At 34.7% G+C, this 21626-nt stretch overlaps 1 protein-coding gene and 1 pseudogene across 6 annotated transcripts in view; one reads left to right on the top strand and one right to left on the bottom strand.

The window, feature by feature from the left end:
• Positions 1 to 21626, bottom strand: part of EXOC6B (exocyst complex component 6B) — a 603818-nt gene that overhangs the window by 500656 nt on the left and 81536 nt on the right. For all 5 annotated transcript variants that reach the window (XM_079111444.1, XM_079111442.1, XM_079111441.1 and 2 more), the window contains exons 2-5: positions 17640 to 17805; positions 14708 to 14755; positions 12877 to 12967; positions 12726 to 12771 (exon numbers count right to left, since the gene is read on the bottom strand). In XM_079111444.1, the coding sequence (XP_078967570.1) occupies positions 12726 to 12771; positions 12877 to 12967; positions 14708 to 14755; positions 17640 to 17805 (351 nt within the window). The remainder of the gene's footprint in view (positions 1 to 12725; positions 12772 to 12876; positions 12968 to 14707; positions 14756 to 17639; positions 17806 to 21626) is intronic.
• LOC306644458 (tRNA (guanine(10)-N(2))-methyltransferase homolog) lies at positions 17815 to 20624 on the top strand (annotated as a pseudogene). Its single transcript, XR_013766877.1, has 2 exons — positions 17815 to 17899; positions 17934 to 20624. The product of XR_013766877.1 is annotated as a tRNA (guanine(10)-N(2))-methyltransferase homolog (transcript).

The raw sequence follows: 21626 nt of genomic DNA on the forward strand, positions 1-21626 counted from the left end.
TTGTCTAGTGTTGCAGTCTGGGTTGGAGCACAGAGCAGACTGGAGGAAGAAATTTTAACAGAAAGGTTACAGAAAGAAAGATTATACAGAGAGAAACTCTCTGCATGACTCTAGCTGTCTGACTGTGCACACATGCAAGGGACATCTAAAAGGGTCTAAGCACCTCACATGGGCCTGGTTGACTAGGAAGCTATAGGCACGTACGTAGAAAACCTGAGAAGGCCTGGCAGAAAGTAAAAACACAGGCACACTTGGAACCGACCTGAATTTTTAAATTTTTTTATTACTGCATTATAATTATACATAATTGTGGGATTCATTATGCCATATTCATAATGCACATAACTTATCTGATCATTCTCATTTCACAGTTCCTTCCTTTTCCCTCCACTTCACCTCCCTTCCCCAACCCATTTGCTCTACTCATCTCCCTTTATTATGATGATTATTATTTCAATTAGTACATTACAATTATATATATTATATGGGATTCATTGTGGTATATTCATACATGGATATAGTATAATTTGGTACATTTCGATTGTGGGTACTTGTGCCCTCATCCCTCCCCTATCCATCCCTATACCTGAATTTTTAACTCACTGCATAACCCACACATAAATCTATTAGCAAAGAGTGGAAACTAGCTTAAAATTTGACTCCAGACTCTGGCCAATCATTAGCTGACGAATATCCTTTTTTTATATATTTCCAGATAAAAGACAGATAATGGCTTGCTAGACAACTTGCCTTATAAGAACACTAAAGGAAGCTCAAAAAGAAGTGACAACTAAGAGTGATTTGAATTCACAGAGAAAATGAAGACCATAGGAAATAATAAATGCATACTGATTATAAAATATTAAATATACATATTTTAGCCAGGTGTAGCATCACACACCTGTAATCCCAGCAACTCAGAAGGCAAATTGAAAGCAATATAGTAAGGCTCTAAACAACTTAGTGTGATCCTGTCTCAAAATTTAAAAAATAGAAAGGGCTGGGGATGTAGCTCAGTTGTAAAGGACCCCTGGGTTCAATCATTAGTGCAAGAAATACACATACGCACACACACACATATACACATATATACACATATTTTTCTCTTTTCTTAATTTCTTTAGAAGATATTTTAAAGTAATACAACACTGTATTGTTTGGTTTATTAAATATATGGATGTCAAATGTGAATGTCACAGTATAAAAGAAGAGTGGCAAAAAGGAGCTAGGTGGAAGCAAAACTATTACTACATATATCAAATTTATAATGGCATAAAGTAAACTATGATAAGTTAAGATGCATATCATAATCCATAGAGTAACTACTAAGAAAGTAATTCATAAAATATATGAAAAACAATCAAAAAATTTGTACATCAATAAATATTTAACAAAAAATAAGACCCTTTACTAAGGAAAGAGGAAAAAAATCAAAGACATGAAAAAAATACAGAAGACAAAAAGCAAAATCAACTATCTCAATAATTATTAAATGTGAATAGATCAGATACTCCAATTAAAAAGCCAACATTGCTAGACAGGATTTTTTAAAAATATAATCCAACTACATTCTGCAAGAAATATAATTTAGATTCAAAGATACAAATACACTAAAAGTAAAAGATGGAAAATGATACACTATACAAAAAAAAAAAAAACATAAAAGAGCTAGAATGGCTATGTTAATATGAGATACAAAAGATTTTAAGACCACAATTATTGCTGACAACCCAGAGAAACATTTGATATTAATAAAATGTATAGTATTTATTGTATTGGTAGGAAAGTTTTCATAAGGATAGGAGGATAAATAAAAAGCTAAGATTGAAAAAATTGATGAAGTAAGAACAAAGTAAGTCATGCATAAAAAGAACATAAGAATTTTAAAGGGGAAATAAACCAGTAAAGATTATTTGTAATGCATACATAAAAGATTAATAACCTTGAGGAGTTTTTTTTGAAGACTACGTTTGGGGCTGGGGCTGTAGCTCAGTGGCAGCTCATGTGCTTATCAAACACAAGGGCCTGTTGATCCCCAGTACCGCAAAAATAAATAACTGAGTAGAAATAAAGAAAATTCACAGAAATAAAGGGGAGATCAATATATAAAAAGTTAAACAGATATGTAAACAAATGCAAACCAAAAACAGAATTTTATTACTCAACCTGCAAAAAATTCCTTAAAAGATAATGTCTATTATTATCAGCATCATAATAAACGGGAATGCACAGCCTTCTGGTGAACAAGTTTTCAATGAAGAATGTTAGCAGAAACAACTATTTTAAACATGACATGTCCATGTATTAAAGAAATAGTAAAAAGTTGGTAATACTGTTAAATGAAAATTATTTCAAAAAATAAATCTACTACTTATCAGCTAAGATCAAGTATAGTATTTGTTTTTATCAATGTCCTATCTGATATGTCCTCTATCTATGAACCATGTAGTAAATAAAATTTATGGCACAGGGAGATGGAATGGGAGCCTGCTCCATCGACTCTGTCGACCTGGTATTACAGTTCCTCCAGGAATGGCGCAACAATTTTTTTAAAAAATGACCTTACGAGTATAATCATGAGATTTTTGAAAACTATGTGTATATGTATCATTTATCAATATATCACTAATTACACAAACCTATACATGGGAACAATACAGAGGAATGACTAGAAAAATGCATGCAAAAATGTTGATAATGATTTTTTTCATACAACAATATTGAGTGATAATTTGCTTTTCCATGCTTTTAATTTCCCAATTTCCACATTTCCCAAGGCATACATACTATAGGAAAAACAATTCCATTTCTATAAATTAAAAAGACATATAGCTCAACTTTGGATGTAAAGAATAATTTTCATAACTGATACTTAGGTTCTTCTTGTTCCAAAGCACTCAATAACATAAACACTAAAGATAAGAGACTGGTTTGCTTAATTCCTTTTATGTCTTCTCTCATGTGTTCCAAGAATCAAAATCTTTGTTCAAATAAATGGACAAAAGAAAGGTTTATTTCTCCTAAATTTAGAAATAAAAGCACAAGTATGATTAAATCTGAAATAGTTGCTTTTATTAAAATTTTACAGACTCAAAAAACAGTACAAGTCACATGGTTTCGAGTAAAAAGAATGGTGTTTATACTACAATTAGGTATGAAGAGCTATGTGTAATAAAATGCAGTTCCTCTAGAGAGAAACTTTAGAATGGATAGAAAGGCAGAAATTAAGCCAAAAAGATAAACACACTTTGGGGTTTAGTTATATTTTGGAACATTGTTTATAGAATGAGAAAAATCTAACAATGTTGCCTGCAGACACAGGCACATTCACTGATGAGACACATGGCTCATGCTGAAAACATCTGGTCTGTCAAATAGCTCCACATTTTTCAAGGCTAATTAGTATAAAACCCAGTGATTCCTGGCAACAAAGAATGTTACCTTATTTCCCCCATTATCCCTTCCCTAGCATACCAATGTTCCAACAATAACAGATCAATTAGATCATGCAAATTTCTAGTGTATTTCAATATCAATGACAGATATACAATGACAGACAATTAAATACCTGTATAGCAGCCACCAAAAGAAAAAACAAACTCTATTCTAGTAGTCATGGAAACCCCATGCTAGATTTTGATGTTACCTTTGACAACCTCCAAACATTAAAACTGAATCAAAAGCCAAATTCATAAATTTCATTTGCAAGTGTGTTTTAACCTCTTCTCCCTCTTGCAGATACCTTAATAAAGATACCAGCATAAATAAACTAAAGGAAATATAAGGCAGAAAATAAAAAAGAAGAAGGCAGAAGAAAATGTCTGAATAGTACTAGAAGCAGGATAAATAAGGTCCAAATAACCCAGACATATTTGAATGCTATCGTATCTAGAGGAATGTTGATTCTAGGTATATAAAACTTGGTACTTTCTTACCATGGCATAGAACTTCTTCATAATGATGGTTTTTTAAATCCTAGTAAGTGGCCCTTGAAAGCAAACCACAACTACAAGAATTTTTTTTTAATTAAGAGCATAGTTAAACTATGAAATCTAAGGTTTTACCACAGGAAAATATTAGTTCCTTTCCTAATCAAAGAGTATCGTTCACAAAAGCTTAATTCCTTCTATATGCTACAGATAGGCAGTCAGATATCTTTCCTTTGGGAGCATACCCAGTAGTATAATCAGTATTTATAGTTTAAAAACAAAACAAAATTAGGCTTCCAGTCATAAAGGCATAACAAGGAACAGACATGACCTCCCACTTTATAAACAAGTAAAGTACTGGCTAAAACATATAAAACAACTGTTTTCAGTCATTTGGCTTCAGGCAACACATATTTTAAAAAGGAAATCAAGGTGAGTTTTAGAGTTGTTTTTGTTTGTTTGGTGTTTATTTTGTTTTGTTTTGTTTTTGTTGCTGTTGTTGTTTATTTGGAGGGGGTTAATGCTGGGGATGGAACTCAGGGCCTGGCACGTGCCAGGCAAGAGCTCTACTACTGAGCTACATCCCCTAGCACCTACAATGTGAATTTAATAATCTCTGAGTTCCCTACCTGAAGGTGATTTCTAAATCATGAGCACACTCAGAGAAAACCCAAACACAGCCCAGCGCAGCAGATTTGTTGACATACAGGGTCAGAGATAATAACTCAGGAAAGCAAGCACAGTTTAAAAGGGGAAATGCAAAAATAAAAATTTTTTTTAAATCCTGCAAAAACCTACAAAGGAGTTCCCTTGAATCTTTGTCAGTCATGGGAAAAGTGAAATTCAGACAAAATGAAGGGAGGAAAAAGAGGAAAGAGAAAGGGAAATACTGACAGGGAGTATAAGAAGACTTCAAGAAGCTCAGACAAACAGGGAAACATTTTAACTCTGAAGAGTCAAATGAAGAGTTTTGGGAGACTGTTCAGTTATTCAGAGTAGATTACAAAGGAATGATGTCTTATTTAGTAAGGCTGACTCATTCTGGAATGAAAATGAGCATAAAAATGGGGGCCTGAAGGGATCAAGGTGATCTACAAATGACTTCACTACTTGCAAAATAAAATCCAACACTAAGGAGAAAAAAGTTCCCCAAAATCCAGACACTCACTCATCAACATAATATCATGATGTTCAATAGTCACTCAAAAATTACTAGACATAACAACTGACGTATAACCCATAATAACAAAATCAGTCTCCACAAGGAAATTCAAAAGCCAGAAGTGGCAGAACTTGGAAAGGGGCATATGAAAACAGCTATTAGAACTACATCCATGTATTTAAAGAAAGACACAAAAATGATGACAAGAATAAAATGTTTTTTTTTTAAATACAACTTCTAAACATGATTGGTTCATATAAATACAGTAATAAAATTTACTGTAACTAGGTAGTAGACAGATGGTAGTAGAAATTTCTCTGAATTTCAAGTCACCTGTGTGATTATATCAATCTGTCCAACATAGATATAACTGAAGTTCCAGAATGATGATGGACAAAGGATCAAAAAAAATGTTTTGAAAAATAATATTTGAGCCAGGCACAGTGGCACATGCCTGTAATCCCAGCAACTCAGGAGGCTGAATGAGGATTGCAAGTTAAAAGCCAACCTCAGCAACCTAGCAAGGCCCAAAGCAACCTAGCAAGACCCTGAGCAACTTAGCAAGACCCTATGTCAAAATAAAAAATGGAAGGAGCTAGGGATGTGGTTCAATGGTAAAGCACCCCTGGGTTCAATTTCTGGTGAGGGAGGGAGAAAAGTAACATCTGGACATTTTCCAGATTTTATGAAAACTATAAACACACAAATCCAAAAAGCTAAACAAACCACAAGCATAATAAAAACATATATTTAAGCACACAAACACATATTCATACCAAAGTGCAAAAAAATTGAATTGCTAAAAACAAATAATAAGGACCAAAGCTTTAAAATAGCTGGAGAAAAGACACATTACATAGAAAGAGACAAAGGTAAGACTGTCATAACCTCTCCTCAGAAACTGCACAAGCCAGAAGATAAAGACATGATTTCTTATCAAATAATGAAACTATAAATCTATAATTCCATACCCATCAAAATTTTTTTTCAAAAAAGGTGATCAAGAAGATAGAAAATAGTCAAGTATTAATTGGGATATGCAGGAATTAGGACCCTTGTATGCTACTGTTAGGAAGATAAAAAGATGCAGGAGCTTTGCAAGACAGTCCAGTAGTTTTGCAATTTCATTCACAAGTACAGCATATCAAGAGAACTGAAAGAACATGCCCACATAAAGACTTTTAGTAGCATTATTCATAATAGCTAAAAAAAAGAAATAACCCAAATGTGCAATAAAGAAAATGTAGTTTATCCATACACTGGAAGAATATTCAGCCATAAAAAGGAGTAAAGTAGTGATCCATGTCACACATGGCTGAATCTTGAAAACTGTGTTAAGAGGAAGAAGTCATACACAAAAAGGTCACATATTGTATAATTCCATCTATATAAGATGTTCAGAACAGGCAAATCTATAGAGATAGAAAGTAGATTTGTGGTTACCTGGATTCAGAGGAAAGAGAAATGAGGGGTGATTAGAATGTTCTAGAATCGGGTACTGGTATTAGTGGCATAACCTTGTGAATGTTCTAAAAACACAGAAATATACACTTTCAAAAGATAAAATAGCTCAATTTTTAAAATGATGGTGAAACTTTTGCTTCATAGTTAAGTCAGAATCAGGGGCCATCAATATGGGCAACTAACTTGTCTGTTTTCTTCTGTTCTTTTCCATGACAATATCTTCTGCTTCATCTTGATTTATAAGAAAAACCTACAAAAACTACAAAGTAAATGTTTTGCAGATTATGTAGAAATAATACAGAAAATATTGCTGTTATTTCTGGTGAAGAAAATCAATTTTGTACAGTTTATTTCAATCTAAATAAAATGTGAATTTCAAAAAAAAAATGATGGTGAAATAAAACCTTTTACAGAAACACTGTATGCTGAGAGAATTCATAACCAGTGGACTGATTCAACAAGAAATGCTAAAGGACACTGCCCAAGCAGAAGGGATAAATAACACCACATGAAAACTTGGATCGACATAAAGAAATAAAGGTCAACATAAAGGGCCCAATTAGTAGTTAAATATGTGGGTAAATAAGTAGAGTTATCTCACACTAGACAAAGGTGCCAAAAACATACAATGGAGAAAAGATAGCCTCTCTTCAACAAATGGTGCTGGCAAAAGTGGAAATCCATATGCAGTAAAATGAAATTAAACCCCTATCTCTCACCCTGTACAAAATTCAACTCAAAATGGATCAAGGATCTAGGAATTAGACCTGAGAACTTTCACCAAATAGAAGAAAAAGTAGGCCTGAATCTCCATGACGTTGGCTTAGGACCAGACTTCCTTAACAAGACCCCATAGCACAAGAAATAAAAGCAAGAATCAATAAATGGGATAGATTCAAACTAAAAAGCTTTTTCTCAGTAAAGGAAACAATATGAAGAGAGAGCCTACAGAGTGGACGAAAATCTTTTCCACACACACTTCAGACAGAGCCCTAATCGCCAAATTTATAAAAAATTTAAAAACCTTTACACCAAAAATACAAAGAACCTAATCAATAAATGGGCTAAGGAACTGGGAAGACACTTCTCAGAAGAAGATATACAAGTCATCAACAAATATATGAAAAAGTCCTCATCATCTCTAGTAATTAGAGAAATGCAAATTAAAACCACCCTAAGATAACTCCAATTAGAATGGTCATTATCAAGAACACAAACAATACTAAGTGTTGGCGCTGGTGGAGTTGCAAATTGGTATAGCCACTTTGGAAAGCAGTATGGAGACTCCTCAGAAAACTTAGAATGGAACCACCATTTGACCCAGCTATCCCACTCCTAGGTTTATACCCAAAGGACTTCAAATCAGCATACTACAGTGATGCAGCCACATCAATGTTTATAGCAGCTCAATTCATAATACCTAGGTTGGTTATGGAACCAACCTAGATGCCCTTCAATAGATGAATGGGTAAAGAAACTGTGGTATGTATACACAATGGATTACTTAGTCATAAAGAAGAATAAAATTATAGCATTTGCTGGTAAATGGATGACGTTGGAAAATATCATACTAAGTGAAACAGGCCAAGCCCAAAACACCAAAGGCCGAATGTCTTCTCTGATAAGTGGATGAGGATACATAACAAGGGGGGACGGATGGCTGGGGTGGGGAGAGAAGAATGAAGGAACTTTGGATGATGTAGAGGAAAATGGGGCAGGAGAGGGTGGGAGAAGGAAAGATAGTAGAATGAGACAGTATTACCCTCTGTATATGTATGACTACATGAATGGTGTGAATCTACATTGTATTCAACCACAGAAATGAAAAGTTGTACCCCATTTGTACACAATGAATCAAAATGCAGTCTGTAAAAATAATTTTTTTAAAAAAAATATGTGGATAAATACAAAAGAATTTTTCTCTTATTTTTTAAGTTTCTTTAAAAGGTAAAAGATGACTTACAGCAAAAATGAAAATGTATTTTAGGTACTATATCATATATTGAAATAAGATCTATAACAATAATAATACAAGGGAAGAGAGGGTAAAATGGAAGGTTTTTTTAAATTTTTAATTGACAGATAATAAGTGTACATATTTTTGAGATAGAGTGACAATTCAACACATGCATACAATATGTAATGATCAAATGAGAATAGCATTTCCCTTTAAAGGAAAGTATATTGTTATAAGAATCTTGCATGATTCGACATGACATTATTTAAAGATCCACCAAAAGTTAAGTATTATAAAATTAGAAGCAATTGCTAAAAAGATAAAGAAGTACAGACAATAGGCATCAGTGTAGACAAAATGGAATCCTAAAATGCAGTCAATTGATTTAGAATAAGGCAAGAATAGAAAGAAATAACAAAGAACAGATAGGACAAAAAAATAAATTAGAAGCTGGGAGCAGTGGCACACACCTGCAATCCCAGCAGCTCAGGAGGCTAAGACAGGAGGATTGCAAGTTCAAGATCAGCCTCAGCAACTTATCAAGGCTCTAAGCACTTAGTGAGGACACTCTCTCAAAATTTTAAAAAAGGTGGGGGCTGGGGATGTAGCTCAGTGGTAAAGCACCTCTAAGTTAAAGCTCCAGTACCCAAAAAAAAAAAAAAAAAATTAGAAGATAGATTTAAACTCATACACTGATGATTGCACTAATATAAAAGATCACTTAAAAAACAAAGATTGACACATACTACCTTTTTTAAAAAGCAAAATTGCCCTATAAAATAACAAGCCTGTAATCCTTAAAAGTAACAAGACCACAAAAATCAAAGAAAGACTGAAGACAATTACAGACTCAAGAAGACAAAAGAAACATTACAACTCAATACAGCATGTGATCTGAACTGAATTCTTTGGCTTAACGAACAATGATTGAGGCAACTGGCAAAACTTGAATTGGGTAATTAGGTAAAAGAATTAGATGTTAGTAATATATCAATGTTAATTTACATTTTCTGTTGCATCGGGTTGCACAGAAGAACGTCTGTACTTATAGAAAATCAGACTAAGGTAACGTGACTACATCATGTTCATCTCTTTCAGCTGGTGAGGCAAAAAGAAAGCTATTTATATTGAACCTGGAAATATTTTAAAATAAATTTTATTTAATCTTCGCAAAATAAATTTGACTATTATCAAAACTTAAAACCACTGTGCAACAAAAAATACTAAGTATACAAAGTTAATAGATAAGCCATACATTGGAACAGTGTTTGTAGCAAAAAAAGAAAAAGACATTCAAAGTGTAGGAGAGTCTATGAATGAAGGGGAAAAAAGAAAAAGAAAAAAAAAATCTAGAAAAATGTGCAAAGCATATGAAAGCAAACCTCCTCAATGTCTAAAAAATACTCTTGTTAGCAATGTAATCAAAGAAATGAAAAATCATAAGTGATATATCATTTCACAATCATCAGAATGGCAAAAATAAAAAGTCTGACAATAGAGACACTACCACAAGTAACAGAACCTCCCATAAAATGCTCATGATAGTGTAAATGGGTAAATCACAATGGAGACAATATCTAACAAGACCAAAGACCACACATCCTTCTCTGATTCAGCTGATCACCTTTCAGATATAAATGCTATGCCAGTTGAATTGGCATCACCTGGGAGCTTGGTGAAAAAACGCAAAATCTGAACAACCCCAGACCTATTAAATCAGATCTACATTTAGCAAATCCCCATGTGATCCACATGCATAACAATATTTGAAGAGCACCACTTTCAAAAAACTGAGTCCATAGAGATAGGAACAAGGATATTTATTGCACCACTGTCTACCACAGCAAACAGCTGGAAATATACCCAATGTCCCTTGGTATCAGTCAGGATCACCTCCCAAATCTCAGTGATTTAAAACCACAGTTTAAAACTTATTTGGGTTATACATTCATAAAAGGTTGGCAGGAAAGCTCACTGAAGGTACTCAAAGTCTAAACCACCATCTTTAAAAGTTGACATTTGTCCTGACCAAGGGAAAATAAGACAACTCTGGAGAGAGCTGCACTGAAATTAAATGCTAAATCCCAAAGTGATGTCACTTATACTAACATCTTATCAGCCAGAAACAAAAACATGGCCCAACCTACACAAAGGAAGCCAGAAAAAATAATCCTATCTTGTGCCAAAAAAAAGGTTGAGCTAAAAATATTGGTGAAGAACACTTAAGACAACCACTGGAATTGGGAAGAGAAATGTGTATTATTTATATAATAAAAAATCACAGTGATTAAAATAAGCATACTAGATCTGTATATATATATATATATATATATATAAAGAAAATGGGCTCTCTATTGGTATCTAAGCCCTACAAGGGCAGATATTTTAGTATGTTTTGTTCACAACTGTACATATTCCCAATAACCAAGAGTAATGCCTAGCACATAGTAGGTACTCAATTCATTTCAGTTGAATGAAAGAATGGATCTCAAAAAACAATTACTGAGAAATCATCTACATAAATGTTTTTGAGCACAAAAATAACGTATGACTTACAGATATTTAAAACATGGATTAGGATACTCCCAAAACTTATGATACCTCAGGGGAATAGGGTAAAGAATGAGACCAAGGAAGGGGACAAAATCTTCATTTGTAGTTTCTGAAAATATATATAATCTCTCTGTGTTCATTACATTTATGCTATATATATTTACATATATTTTATATATGAATCAAAATTGGGAAATTGGCTGGGGTTGTGGCTCAGAGATAAAGTATTTGCCTAGCATGTGTGAGGCACTGGGTTCCATTCTCTGCACCACGTTAAAAAAAAATAAAATAAAGATATTGTATTCATCTACAGCTAAAAATATTTTTGAAAACTGGAAAATTAATATCTCCAAATTAGAAGAATTCCATAAATTTTGTTTTTATTCTCTGCAATTTTAGACCTTTGCTAGAAGGTTATTTGGGTAATATTACTACTTTCATATCTCATCGAACAGAACTTCTCATAGTTTTCTACCTATATATTGATAGGTGAGCATATCCTCTTGTAGAAAAAAAAAAGGAAGTCTGGGAGACAATTTGAAGAAACTCAACAATTTTTGATAGCTCATGCTTTAGTTTCAAATTTCTTGACAATTTAGGATTTTTATCCACAGTGCCTCTAGTTTTATTTCAATATTAATTATATTTAACTGCATATATTTAACCTCAAACCTAGGTCCAATTAACATTCCAAGAAGATGTACTTTGTTTATCCTATTGCTGCAGGCACCCTCCTCATACTGGAGAGTATCCCAAGGCAGAGAGGGTGGCTATGCTTACTTCTATTTGGGTAGTAAGAGTAAAAAAGTCACTATAAGAGTTTCCTCTGGAATAAAACTAGAAGAAAACTTTATATGGGAAAAGAATCTTCCGAATTTCACATTGACCTTGCCCTTTGTGGTGGTTAATTTTATTTGTCAACTTGGTTATGCCATGGTACCCAGGTCCAACATTTTTCTAGATGTTTCCATGAAGTATTTTTTGGACAAGATGAATACTGAAATCACGAGACTAGAAGTAAAGATTACCTTTCACAATGTGAGTGGCCCTCCAATCACAGTTGAAGACCTTAGTGGTTTGTTTGTTTTAAAGGCTGACCTCCCTATAGGAAGAAGGAAGTCCACCAGCAGACGTTGCCTTTGAACTTAAGATATAACATTAACTCTTCTGTAAGCCTCTAGCTCACCAGCCTACCTTGCAGGTTTTGAATTTACTATCATGGAGTCAGTTCCTAAAACAAATACTTCCCCAGATATATACATACTGCCCACCCCCACACACACACAAAATATCCTACTGACTGTTTTTCTAGAGAACCCTGACACATACATTCCTGTACCAGAACTAGTGACTAATTTTTCTACCACAATATGAAACCAAAACATGTTTCTCAAACTATCACTAAAACAATTGTATGCTTTTCCCCTAAACAACTGGGTCTTCCAAAAATCAAGTTGCATATATACATTATCAAATATAATACAGAGCATTAGTATATGTAGATAAATCTAGGATGAATCAACAGGTTCACAAAAGCATAGAGAAGATATTATAGACTTGTCAATTTTTGAAAAGTAATGACAAATATGAATCTTAAAAGTAGTCTAAATAACAGAAATTTCATAAATAATAAAAATTGTTTAAGAAAAAAAAATTGTACCTTTTAGTTTTCATCTGGTCCCTCAGTTTGCTGTACATCTCTAGGACTTGAAAAAGAGAAAGAGCACACAAGCATTATTGAGTGAAAGTGAAAGGCTAATTAAAAGTAAAGGAATTTCATCAAAAATCCAACTCCAGTTCCAGTTCCTCACCTGGAAGACACAGCATTAATTTATCAACAGTGGCAGAAATATTTCTCTGTTGTAGTCGACACTGCTTCAGCTCTTCCATTGCTATTACCAGCTTGGCAAGAGGGAAAAAAACTGAATTATGCCAATAGCTATAAATAAAAAGCTTTCAGTCACATTTTTCCACACTGTGTTCAATTCATCAGAAAATCCCAGACAGTTTCATAGTAAGACCTGCCAAGTGGACTAAGGAACTGCCTTTCCAACCAGTAAAACATTCCTGCACAGCTTCCCACTTTCTCCCCCAAGATACAGACTACCATAGGAAGGACTAGGGAAAATGAAATCCTAAAATACAGGAACTATTCAGGAGGAAAAAAAAATTTTTTTTTGCATACTTTCTCCAAATCATTGAGACTCTTGGGTTCATCAATCTTCTAAAAAGATCCTATGTTTCTTTTATCAGTGCTAGACTCCTGGAGGAAAACAGTCCTTCCTGTTCAGTTTCAAATGTACATGGAAATCATCTTCAACTAAGTCTCTATTTCAACAAATAAACCACACACTTAGAAGATGTGGCTTTTCTAAGAGATCCAGTTTAGTGAAGGCTAACCATTTTTCTTCCCATCCTAAAGGTTTCTATCTACAGTCGCCCTACAATATAACTAGGAGAAACTGAACTGTCTATAGAATCTAGAACATGTGAGACAAAAAACAGTAATTCACATATTCACTTGTAGCATTCACCCCATACTCACGCCTAAAAATGTTATCTCCTTAGATATTGTGCAAAAAAGAATCAACAAGAATGGCCCTCTTTAACCGACAGAGCAATCAATAGCTTGACTTAAATATTATTAAAATCAAACTCTAAGTATTAGTGATAAGGAAGGCACATGATACAGAGAACATAAAGGACTATGACTCAGAAAACTTGGGTTTTAGTCCTAGCCTTCCACATATCAATGTAAACTTGAGCAAATCCTCTGTTCTAGTTTCTTCATTAATAAAATAGTGATAACACCTATCCTTACTTTGTTATTGGTCTGTCATAAGGACCAAGTAAATAAGTGGACACAAAATAAATAATGTAAATGCAAAGATTTAAATGGTGGATGTATCAATGAAGAGAAAAATGATTCATTGTTTAAACACTTCCTGCCAATCACTGTTTGAGTAGATGGAAGGGATATAGCAATAAATAAAACAAATATTTCTGAACACAGGAAGCTTAATTTCTAATGGAGGGAGACAGGAAGAAAAAACAATTAAGTAAAAATATATATCAAAAGTATGAGAGCTGCAGATATAGCTCAGTGGTAAAGCACTTGCCCAACATGTGAGGCCCGGGGTTCCATCCTCAGCACCCCAAAAAAAAGAGGCAGGGGAGGGAGAGAGTATGATGGTACAGAAGAGAAAAGCAAAATGTGAAAACTTTAAAAGAACGCAGGGAACGAAGGTGTGACTACAACTTCAAATAAGGCAGTTAGGAACAGTCTTATTAAGAAGGCAGTATTTTAAAATGCACCAATTAAAAATAAAGGTGGTAAGATTTGAGGAAAGATTTGAAGTATACGAATACTAGGAAACATCATTCCTGGAAGGGGAACAGCCTTGGCCACATTAGGACCACTCAGTGGCTTTAAACACAGCAGAGGAAGGCTGCATACTCTCTCATCACACTTTGTAGAGGCCACATTCATTAAATTCAGAGAAATACTAGAAGAAGCAACCATAATGCCCAGGTACTTCCAACGTGCTGCTTATGGTCTTACAAGCCCACTAAATGAAGAACAGACATCAAAAGAGAATGGCACGAAACAAAAGATTTTGTCAAAAGGTAAACTGGCCTTACTTCCTTTCCCTCATGTTGTAGTTTTCTATTAGTATCCGTCACTTGATTCTGTGGAGAGAAGACAATTTAAACTCATAAAAAAAAACAAATATTTAGACAACAGTTGAATAAAGATCAAATTTTAATGTGAAAAGACTCCATTAGGTAGCTAGATAGTTTTAGTATTCTATCACATGTTGGTCCTGGGCATTGTCTTGAGTTTAAAAGACATTGACTTTGCTATTGGATCTTTGCATGACCTTTTGAACAATGAAAAGAAAATTTTACTGACAGATATTTTTAGTTTGGAATATTCCAAACTAAGATACAATAATGACCAAAGATCACACTTTAACTTTGGAGAGAAAAGAAAAAGAGAGAAAAATAAAATAGAAAAAGTAACCCACAAAGAATCTTACCAAGAAAGAACAAATTTTATCATATACATCCCTCACTTCATCCAAGTATACCTGAAAAGGTCAGGTATAAATTCAACTTTTTAACTCAAGTCTATTTTTCTCTACGTGTATTACCTGATGTTTTTATCTTAGTTCTTTCTAGATCATTAATTCTTAACAGCGCCAAACAATTCCATATTCTCCTTAACCTCTCATTCCAATGGTCAAAATATGTGATTAAGTCTTTAAATGATCTATAGTTTGTAATTTAAAGGAACAGGCACACACTCTAGCTAATAACTACTTTTGATGTCTCCACTGATGTTAAAAAATTAAGAATACAGAACTTTCATCATCTCAGACCTTATCAACATTGCTACTACCCATATTTTTACTGCACTCCCCAACCCAATATTTCCTATGATGTCTCTTTGAGCATCAACAACATTAGTTATTAACATGTGTGCACACGCACACATGTGTGCACACATGTTAAGAGCAGCCAGGGACAGTGGTGGATGCCTATAATCTCAGCGGCTTGGGAGGCTAAGGCAGGAGGGTCGAGGGTTCAAAGCCAGTGCCAGCAATGCTGAGGCACCAAGTGAGTCAGTGAGATCCTGTCTGTAAATAAAATACAAAACAGGGTTGGGGATGTGGTTCTGTGGTTGAGTGCCCCTGAGTCCAATCCCCAGTGCCAAAAAAAAAAAAAAAAAAAAAAGAGGAAGAGCAGAGAAGTACCAATTAGCAAGTGATACCAATAACTGGCAAGCGTAGTTATGGGCAATATTCACTACTATCTGGCCAAGCAAGTATTCTACTACATGGCCATTTCAATATCCCATTGCCTATCACGGAGCACAGTCCTAAAGAAACTGTGAGAGAAGTTTGGGGTACAGATATTTGCAGTGCACAGAAAAGAACAGCCCAAGATGAGGACAGGAAGCTGGGATGGCTGGGTGAGCCCAACTAGTACATTAACAACAAACCAAAAGACTTGTTCCCTCTCAGGTGGAGGAAGCCACAGAGAGGTACAAGAGAGATTTAGTCATGTTGGCAATATTCTATTTCTCATGATGGATGCACGCTACTGTACAGGTTAATGAACTCCTTTTTAAAAACCTTAGGACCACTGGGAACAGTGGGAACACCTGTATTCTCTCCCACTAGGGAGACTGAAGCAGGAAGATCACAAGTTCCAAGACAGCCTCAGTGGTTTAGCAAGGTCTTAAGCAATCTAGAGAGACCCTGTTTCAAAATATAAAATAAAAAAAGCTGAGAATATAAATCAGTGGTTGTGCACCCCTGAGTTTAATTCCCAATGGAAAAAAAAATTAAAATCTTAGGCCCCAATGTGTTTTTGACTTCAGAATTTTGTAGATTTTATAAAAATAATAAGGTACATGTGTATTACATAATATCCCAAGTGAGGACCAACACAGCATCCCACAATCAAACATATTCATACTTCTGTAGCAAAACATAATATTCCACAATAAATAAAGTAAATTAAGAAATGTGATAGTTAAGGACATGTTCTGCAGTCAAATGAGTTTTTAAAATACCTTAGCTTTAGAATAAAATTTATAAATGATAGCCCATTTTGCCCTCAATAAAATTGTTTCTTTGCCTTTCTCACCAATGTATTCTTTTAGATGAATTTTATACTCATTGTGAACCCCATGCCCAAGAAAATCCTTGTAGGATTATAATTAAAAATCCAGTAAGAAAAAAAAAGTATAAGCACTAGAAAGAAAAAAAAAAAAAAAAAAAAAAAACCATTACTACTTACAGATCATATCAGAAGTATTTCCATAGAAAACTCAAAAAAAATATACATGCTATTCAATTTAACAGTGGGGTCGCTAGATACAAGATCAATAAGCAAAGTCTGGTATACAACATAAGAGAATTTGCTATGCCAAGGACCAGACCCACGTGACTAGCTTCCTTCCTGAACCTGAATCTGTCACATCAAGAAAGCACCTTCATCTTCAGGTAGAAGACATTTCACAACGACCACAGGTCTTTTTATCCTTGGCCTAGGTGCCATGTTGCAAATAATCCTATAGTAATGCCCCATAAATTCTGTCATCCTACAGAGATGGCTTATATCCATCAAGGAAGCAAAAAACAAAACCCAAATTAAGTGTCCATTTGAAAGAAACAGATATTGATCACTGGTTCTGATTCACGTGTAGGGATCTCAATTAAGCTCTAATTTAAAAGCCTATTCTTTTCAGCTAATGGAGATGATCTCAATTATGTAGGCTTCAGTGTAAATTCCTTTCTTACTACACAAAAATCTTTACCACAAATATGTGATCAGCAATAATCCCTACTCTTTTTTTAATAATTTTTTCAGTTGCAGATGGACACAATACCTTTATTTTTGACATATTTATTTTTATGTGGTGCTGAGGATTGAACCCAGTGCCTCACAGGTGCAAGGCTAGCATTCTACCACTGAGCTACACATCCAGCCCTCCCTCCTCTGTTAATGCTAATCAGAACCCCAAAGCAGACAGAGAAACAAGTATCTCATAGTCTCTTCTTACCTTGAGTTTCTGGGCTTCTCCTCTCACTTTCAGCAGTTCAGTAATAGAGTCCACAAAGCCTTGGTAATGAAAGTTGCACATTTTCTCAATTTCTCGGTCATGATTGCGAATGCGAGTTTCAAGCTTCTCCATGAATCGTCCATGTTCCTCACCATCATAGACAGACCTTAGCGGGGGAGATAATGACGTGGAGATTATGCCACATTTACTTTGTGTGTGAGTGTGTGTGTGTGTGTGTGTGTGTGTGTGTGTGTGTGTGTGTGTGTGTGTGTGTGTTTTGTGGCGCTAGGTAAGACATTTGGGGTACATAAGCCACAAAGTAATACAATTATATTACCGCTATCTCAAAGTTAAGAGTATTTTTTAAGAAAATCCAAAATTTTGCTTCCTCTTCACTTAAACACTTCGGACAGTACTCACTACTCACGGCACAGGTGCATGGCGAGCAGCCACAATGGCACAGCCACACACCATGAACAGGCATCTCCACTCATGGCCCAGGAGCAACTGGAATTCAGCCTACCAAGATAATTCTGGAGTACCAGGCAAAAACATCACTTAGATGATACTAGAGAGGAACCAGAGAAAGGGAGGGAAATAAAATCTTTGCTTTCACTTTTTGGAGGTCAGTTCATCAACAATCAGGAAACTTAGGGGAAGTCTCCATTTGGATTCTTAGTATTTCCTCTGAGATACTTCAAGAAACTTAGTGAAATGGACAGTGTGTGCCAAATCTGTATTTGAACTATGAGGTTACAGATGATCTCCTGAAGAGCTGTATAGTTCTCTTAAAAATTACCCTGAGGAACTGGTTCCATTTCTACATTCAGACTTTACATGATCTGCACATTTAATAAAACATTGACACAAGAAGAAAAAGACAAATGAACAGATGCCCTTGAATTTCTGCCATTTGAAGGAAAAATGAACTTAAAGAAACTATAACATATATTCTCTATTATGGTTTGAGCCTCAACTGCATCCCTGAGAATCCATATATTTATTTTGGTAGGTGAACTGCAGATGGACATAGAAAGCTAATAGAGTCATATAGTGTTAAAAAGAGGCACTTTATTAGAAATACAAATATGGATTCTGGTTTATCATTCATCATGGCAAACTATGGAAAAGTGAAAGAAAATGCTACTGTTCTCAATCCATTTGATGCCTCCTGATAGCATCTGCTCATTTTGGTACATATATATACATGGGATAGACATGGACTATAATATAGTTCATGACTTGGGAAAGGCTGGCAGGAAAAACCAGAAATAGAGAGGACCAGATGAAAATAATAGGGCAAATCTTCATTAGTACCGTTTACAGAAGTATTACCTCAATTGTCCAGGTTTCAGATGGATCTAAACCTTCCTGGAGGAAGGGCACATATTTTGATGCCATTATCACTGATCCTCCATATGGTATCAGAGAATCTATAAGAACAGGTTCACAGAAAGAAATACCAAGGAGGATTAAAAAAAGAAGAAGAAAGTCCAGAAAGCCATGTTCCTGTTTCCTCGAGTTATCACTTGAGTGATGTTTTTTGACCTTTTAAACTTTGAGCTGAGACCATCATATTAGGTACAAGACTAATTTACTGGTTACCAGTGTATACACCAGAGTATGCTACAGAGATGGTCCCCTGGCACCCATGCCTGAAACTCATCAGCAACTGTGTGCAGCTTTCCATCACACGTCAAGGCACTTGATCACAATGGAAAAAAGTGAAGAAATTCAAAAACCTGGACCAGTATTCACATCTGCTAAGTGATCATTTTCTGCCATATCAAGGTCATAATTCCTTCTGTGATAACTACTTCAGCAGAATAACAAAAAGAATTATCAAGGAAGAAAAATCCAGCCAGAAGTGAAAATTTAAGATCTTAACAAAGAAAAAAGATTAAATATTTGACAGAAAAGACATCTGGAGGTGAAGTTTCATGTATAATCCAGATAATGTATACTGTTTAAAGCTTTTTATATTAAAAAATGCTATGAAGTAAATTAAGCAATTTAAAAATTATCTTTGTTTTATTATTTTGTCATATGTTATGAGGTCTTCTGAACCTTATTTGACTTTCTGTATTTGTACTTCCAAGTACTAATGGAGATTATATAAATGGTTATTTTTTTTACAACTGATTTACAAAGAAAATTAATATTGGTGACTTTTTAAATATATCTGCCAGATATTTTATAGGCAATTAATTGTGGTTAAGATTTATTCATTTGGTAAATTTATTTAGTTTGGTTTTTAATTGTAATTGATTTATATTGCTACCAATAAACTTTACTAAGAATTTCTTTTACAAAAAATATTTAACAATATTCATTACAGAATTCTCATCATAAAATGAAAGGACTAAATTACAACTCCCTTGTCCCATTCTTTCTCAATTTAACTAGTCTAAAAAAGCTCAATTTTGGTAAACGCTACTATATTCAATTACTACTCCATGACTATATTCAAAAAACTAAACAATGCTGAAGAAAAATCACATAGCTGGGCTGATTAGCTATAAAGCTACAAATCTAAATTAGACACTAATACTACTAGAGAATCCAACTACAGGCTGAGTCTCCATTATCCAAAATGCTTGAGACCAGAAGTATTTCAGATTTCAAATTTTTTTAAATTTTAGAACATTTGCATATACATTATGAAGTATCCTGGGGATGTAAACATGAAATTCATTAATGTTTCAAATACACCTTATACACCAAGGTTGAAGGTAATTTTATACAATATTTTTAGTGTATCAGTGGTTCGTTCATTTGTCTGTTTGTTTTGGTATTGTGTATCAGTGTTTTGACTGTAATTAGTCACCTGAGGTCAGGTTTAGTTTTCCACTCATGACATCTGCCATGGGGTCACTCAAAAAGTTATGGAACCCGAGTTACAGACTGACAAGGAACGCAGCCTCCCTCTTGTCCTCCATCTTGGATTTCTCCTAGGCCAAGCCCAAAAAACCAAAGGCCGAATGTCTTCTCTGGTAAGTGGATGACAACATATAATGATGGAGGGGTGGCGGCGCGGGGGGCTAGAGAGAAGAATGAAGGAACTTTGGATGGTGTAGAGAAAAAGGGTGGGAGGGGGTGGGGATGGAAAAACGGTAGAATGAAACAGACAGTATTACCCTATATACATGTATGATTACATGAATGGCGTGAATATACATTGTGTACAACCACAGAAATGAAAATTGTACCCCATTTGTGTACAATGAATCAAAATGTGTCTGTAAAACTAATTTTTTTTTTTTTAAAAGTTATGGATTTGGGAGCATTTAATGGATTTTCACATTAGGGATACTCCAACTGCAAGTATTACGGCCAATTCACTTTGTATTCTCCAAAGTATCTAAGTGAGGGAACCTTACTTTCTCCTTTCCTCAAATGTTTGCCCCCTCACTCCCCTATAATGACCTGATTTCATACTTCACAGAAAAAACAGACACAATGAAATAACTCAACCATCCTACTTAAAAGTCTATACCACCTACTGTGTCCACCCTGCCACCACAATGGAAGCAGTGTTCCCAGCTCTTGTCTGCAGTCACCCTTTCTCATTGTCTCCAGGACATCACTTCTGCAGTTATTTCCCTTTATCCGTCCTGCATCCTATCTTTCTCCCCCTCTACTAGATCATTCCCATGTATATATAATATGACTTTTAAAACCCTGCCCGTAACTATCCCCCTCCAGTTACCACCTCCCTTCTCTGCTGCCCTTCCAGATAAAAGTCCTTTTCCTTTCCTCACTCCCTCACTTTACCTTACTAGAGTTATTCCTCTTACTCCACCTAATAGAAGCATTTGCTAGGGTTTGATATTCTTTTCTTTAAACAGTCCCTTCTGTAGATTTTGATGATACCACAGTAACATGGTTTTCCACCTTTCACTGACACCCTCTGGGCTCCTCCGCCTCTATTATGTTTCTAAATATTCCTAAAATCACTTCTCTTCTCTATCTATGCACTCTCATCAG

The sequence above is a fragment of the Sciurus vulgaris genome, assembly GCF_902686455.1.
Source record: "Sciurus vulgaris genome assembly, chromosome: 14".
In the NCBI taxonomy this organism is placed as follows: Eukaryota; Metazoa; Chordata; class Mammalia; order Rodentia; family Sciuridae; genus Sciurus; species Sciurus vulgaris.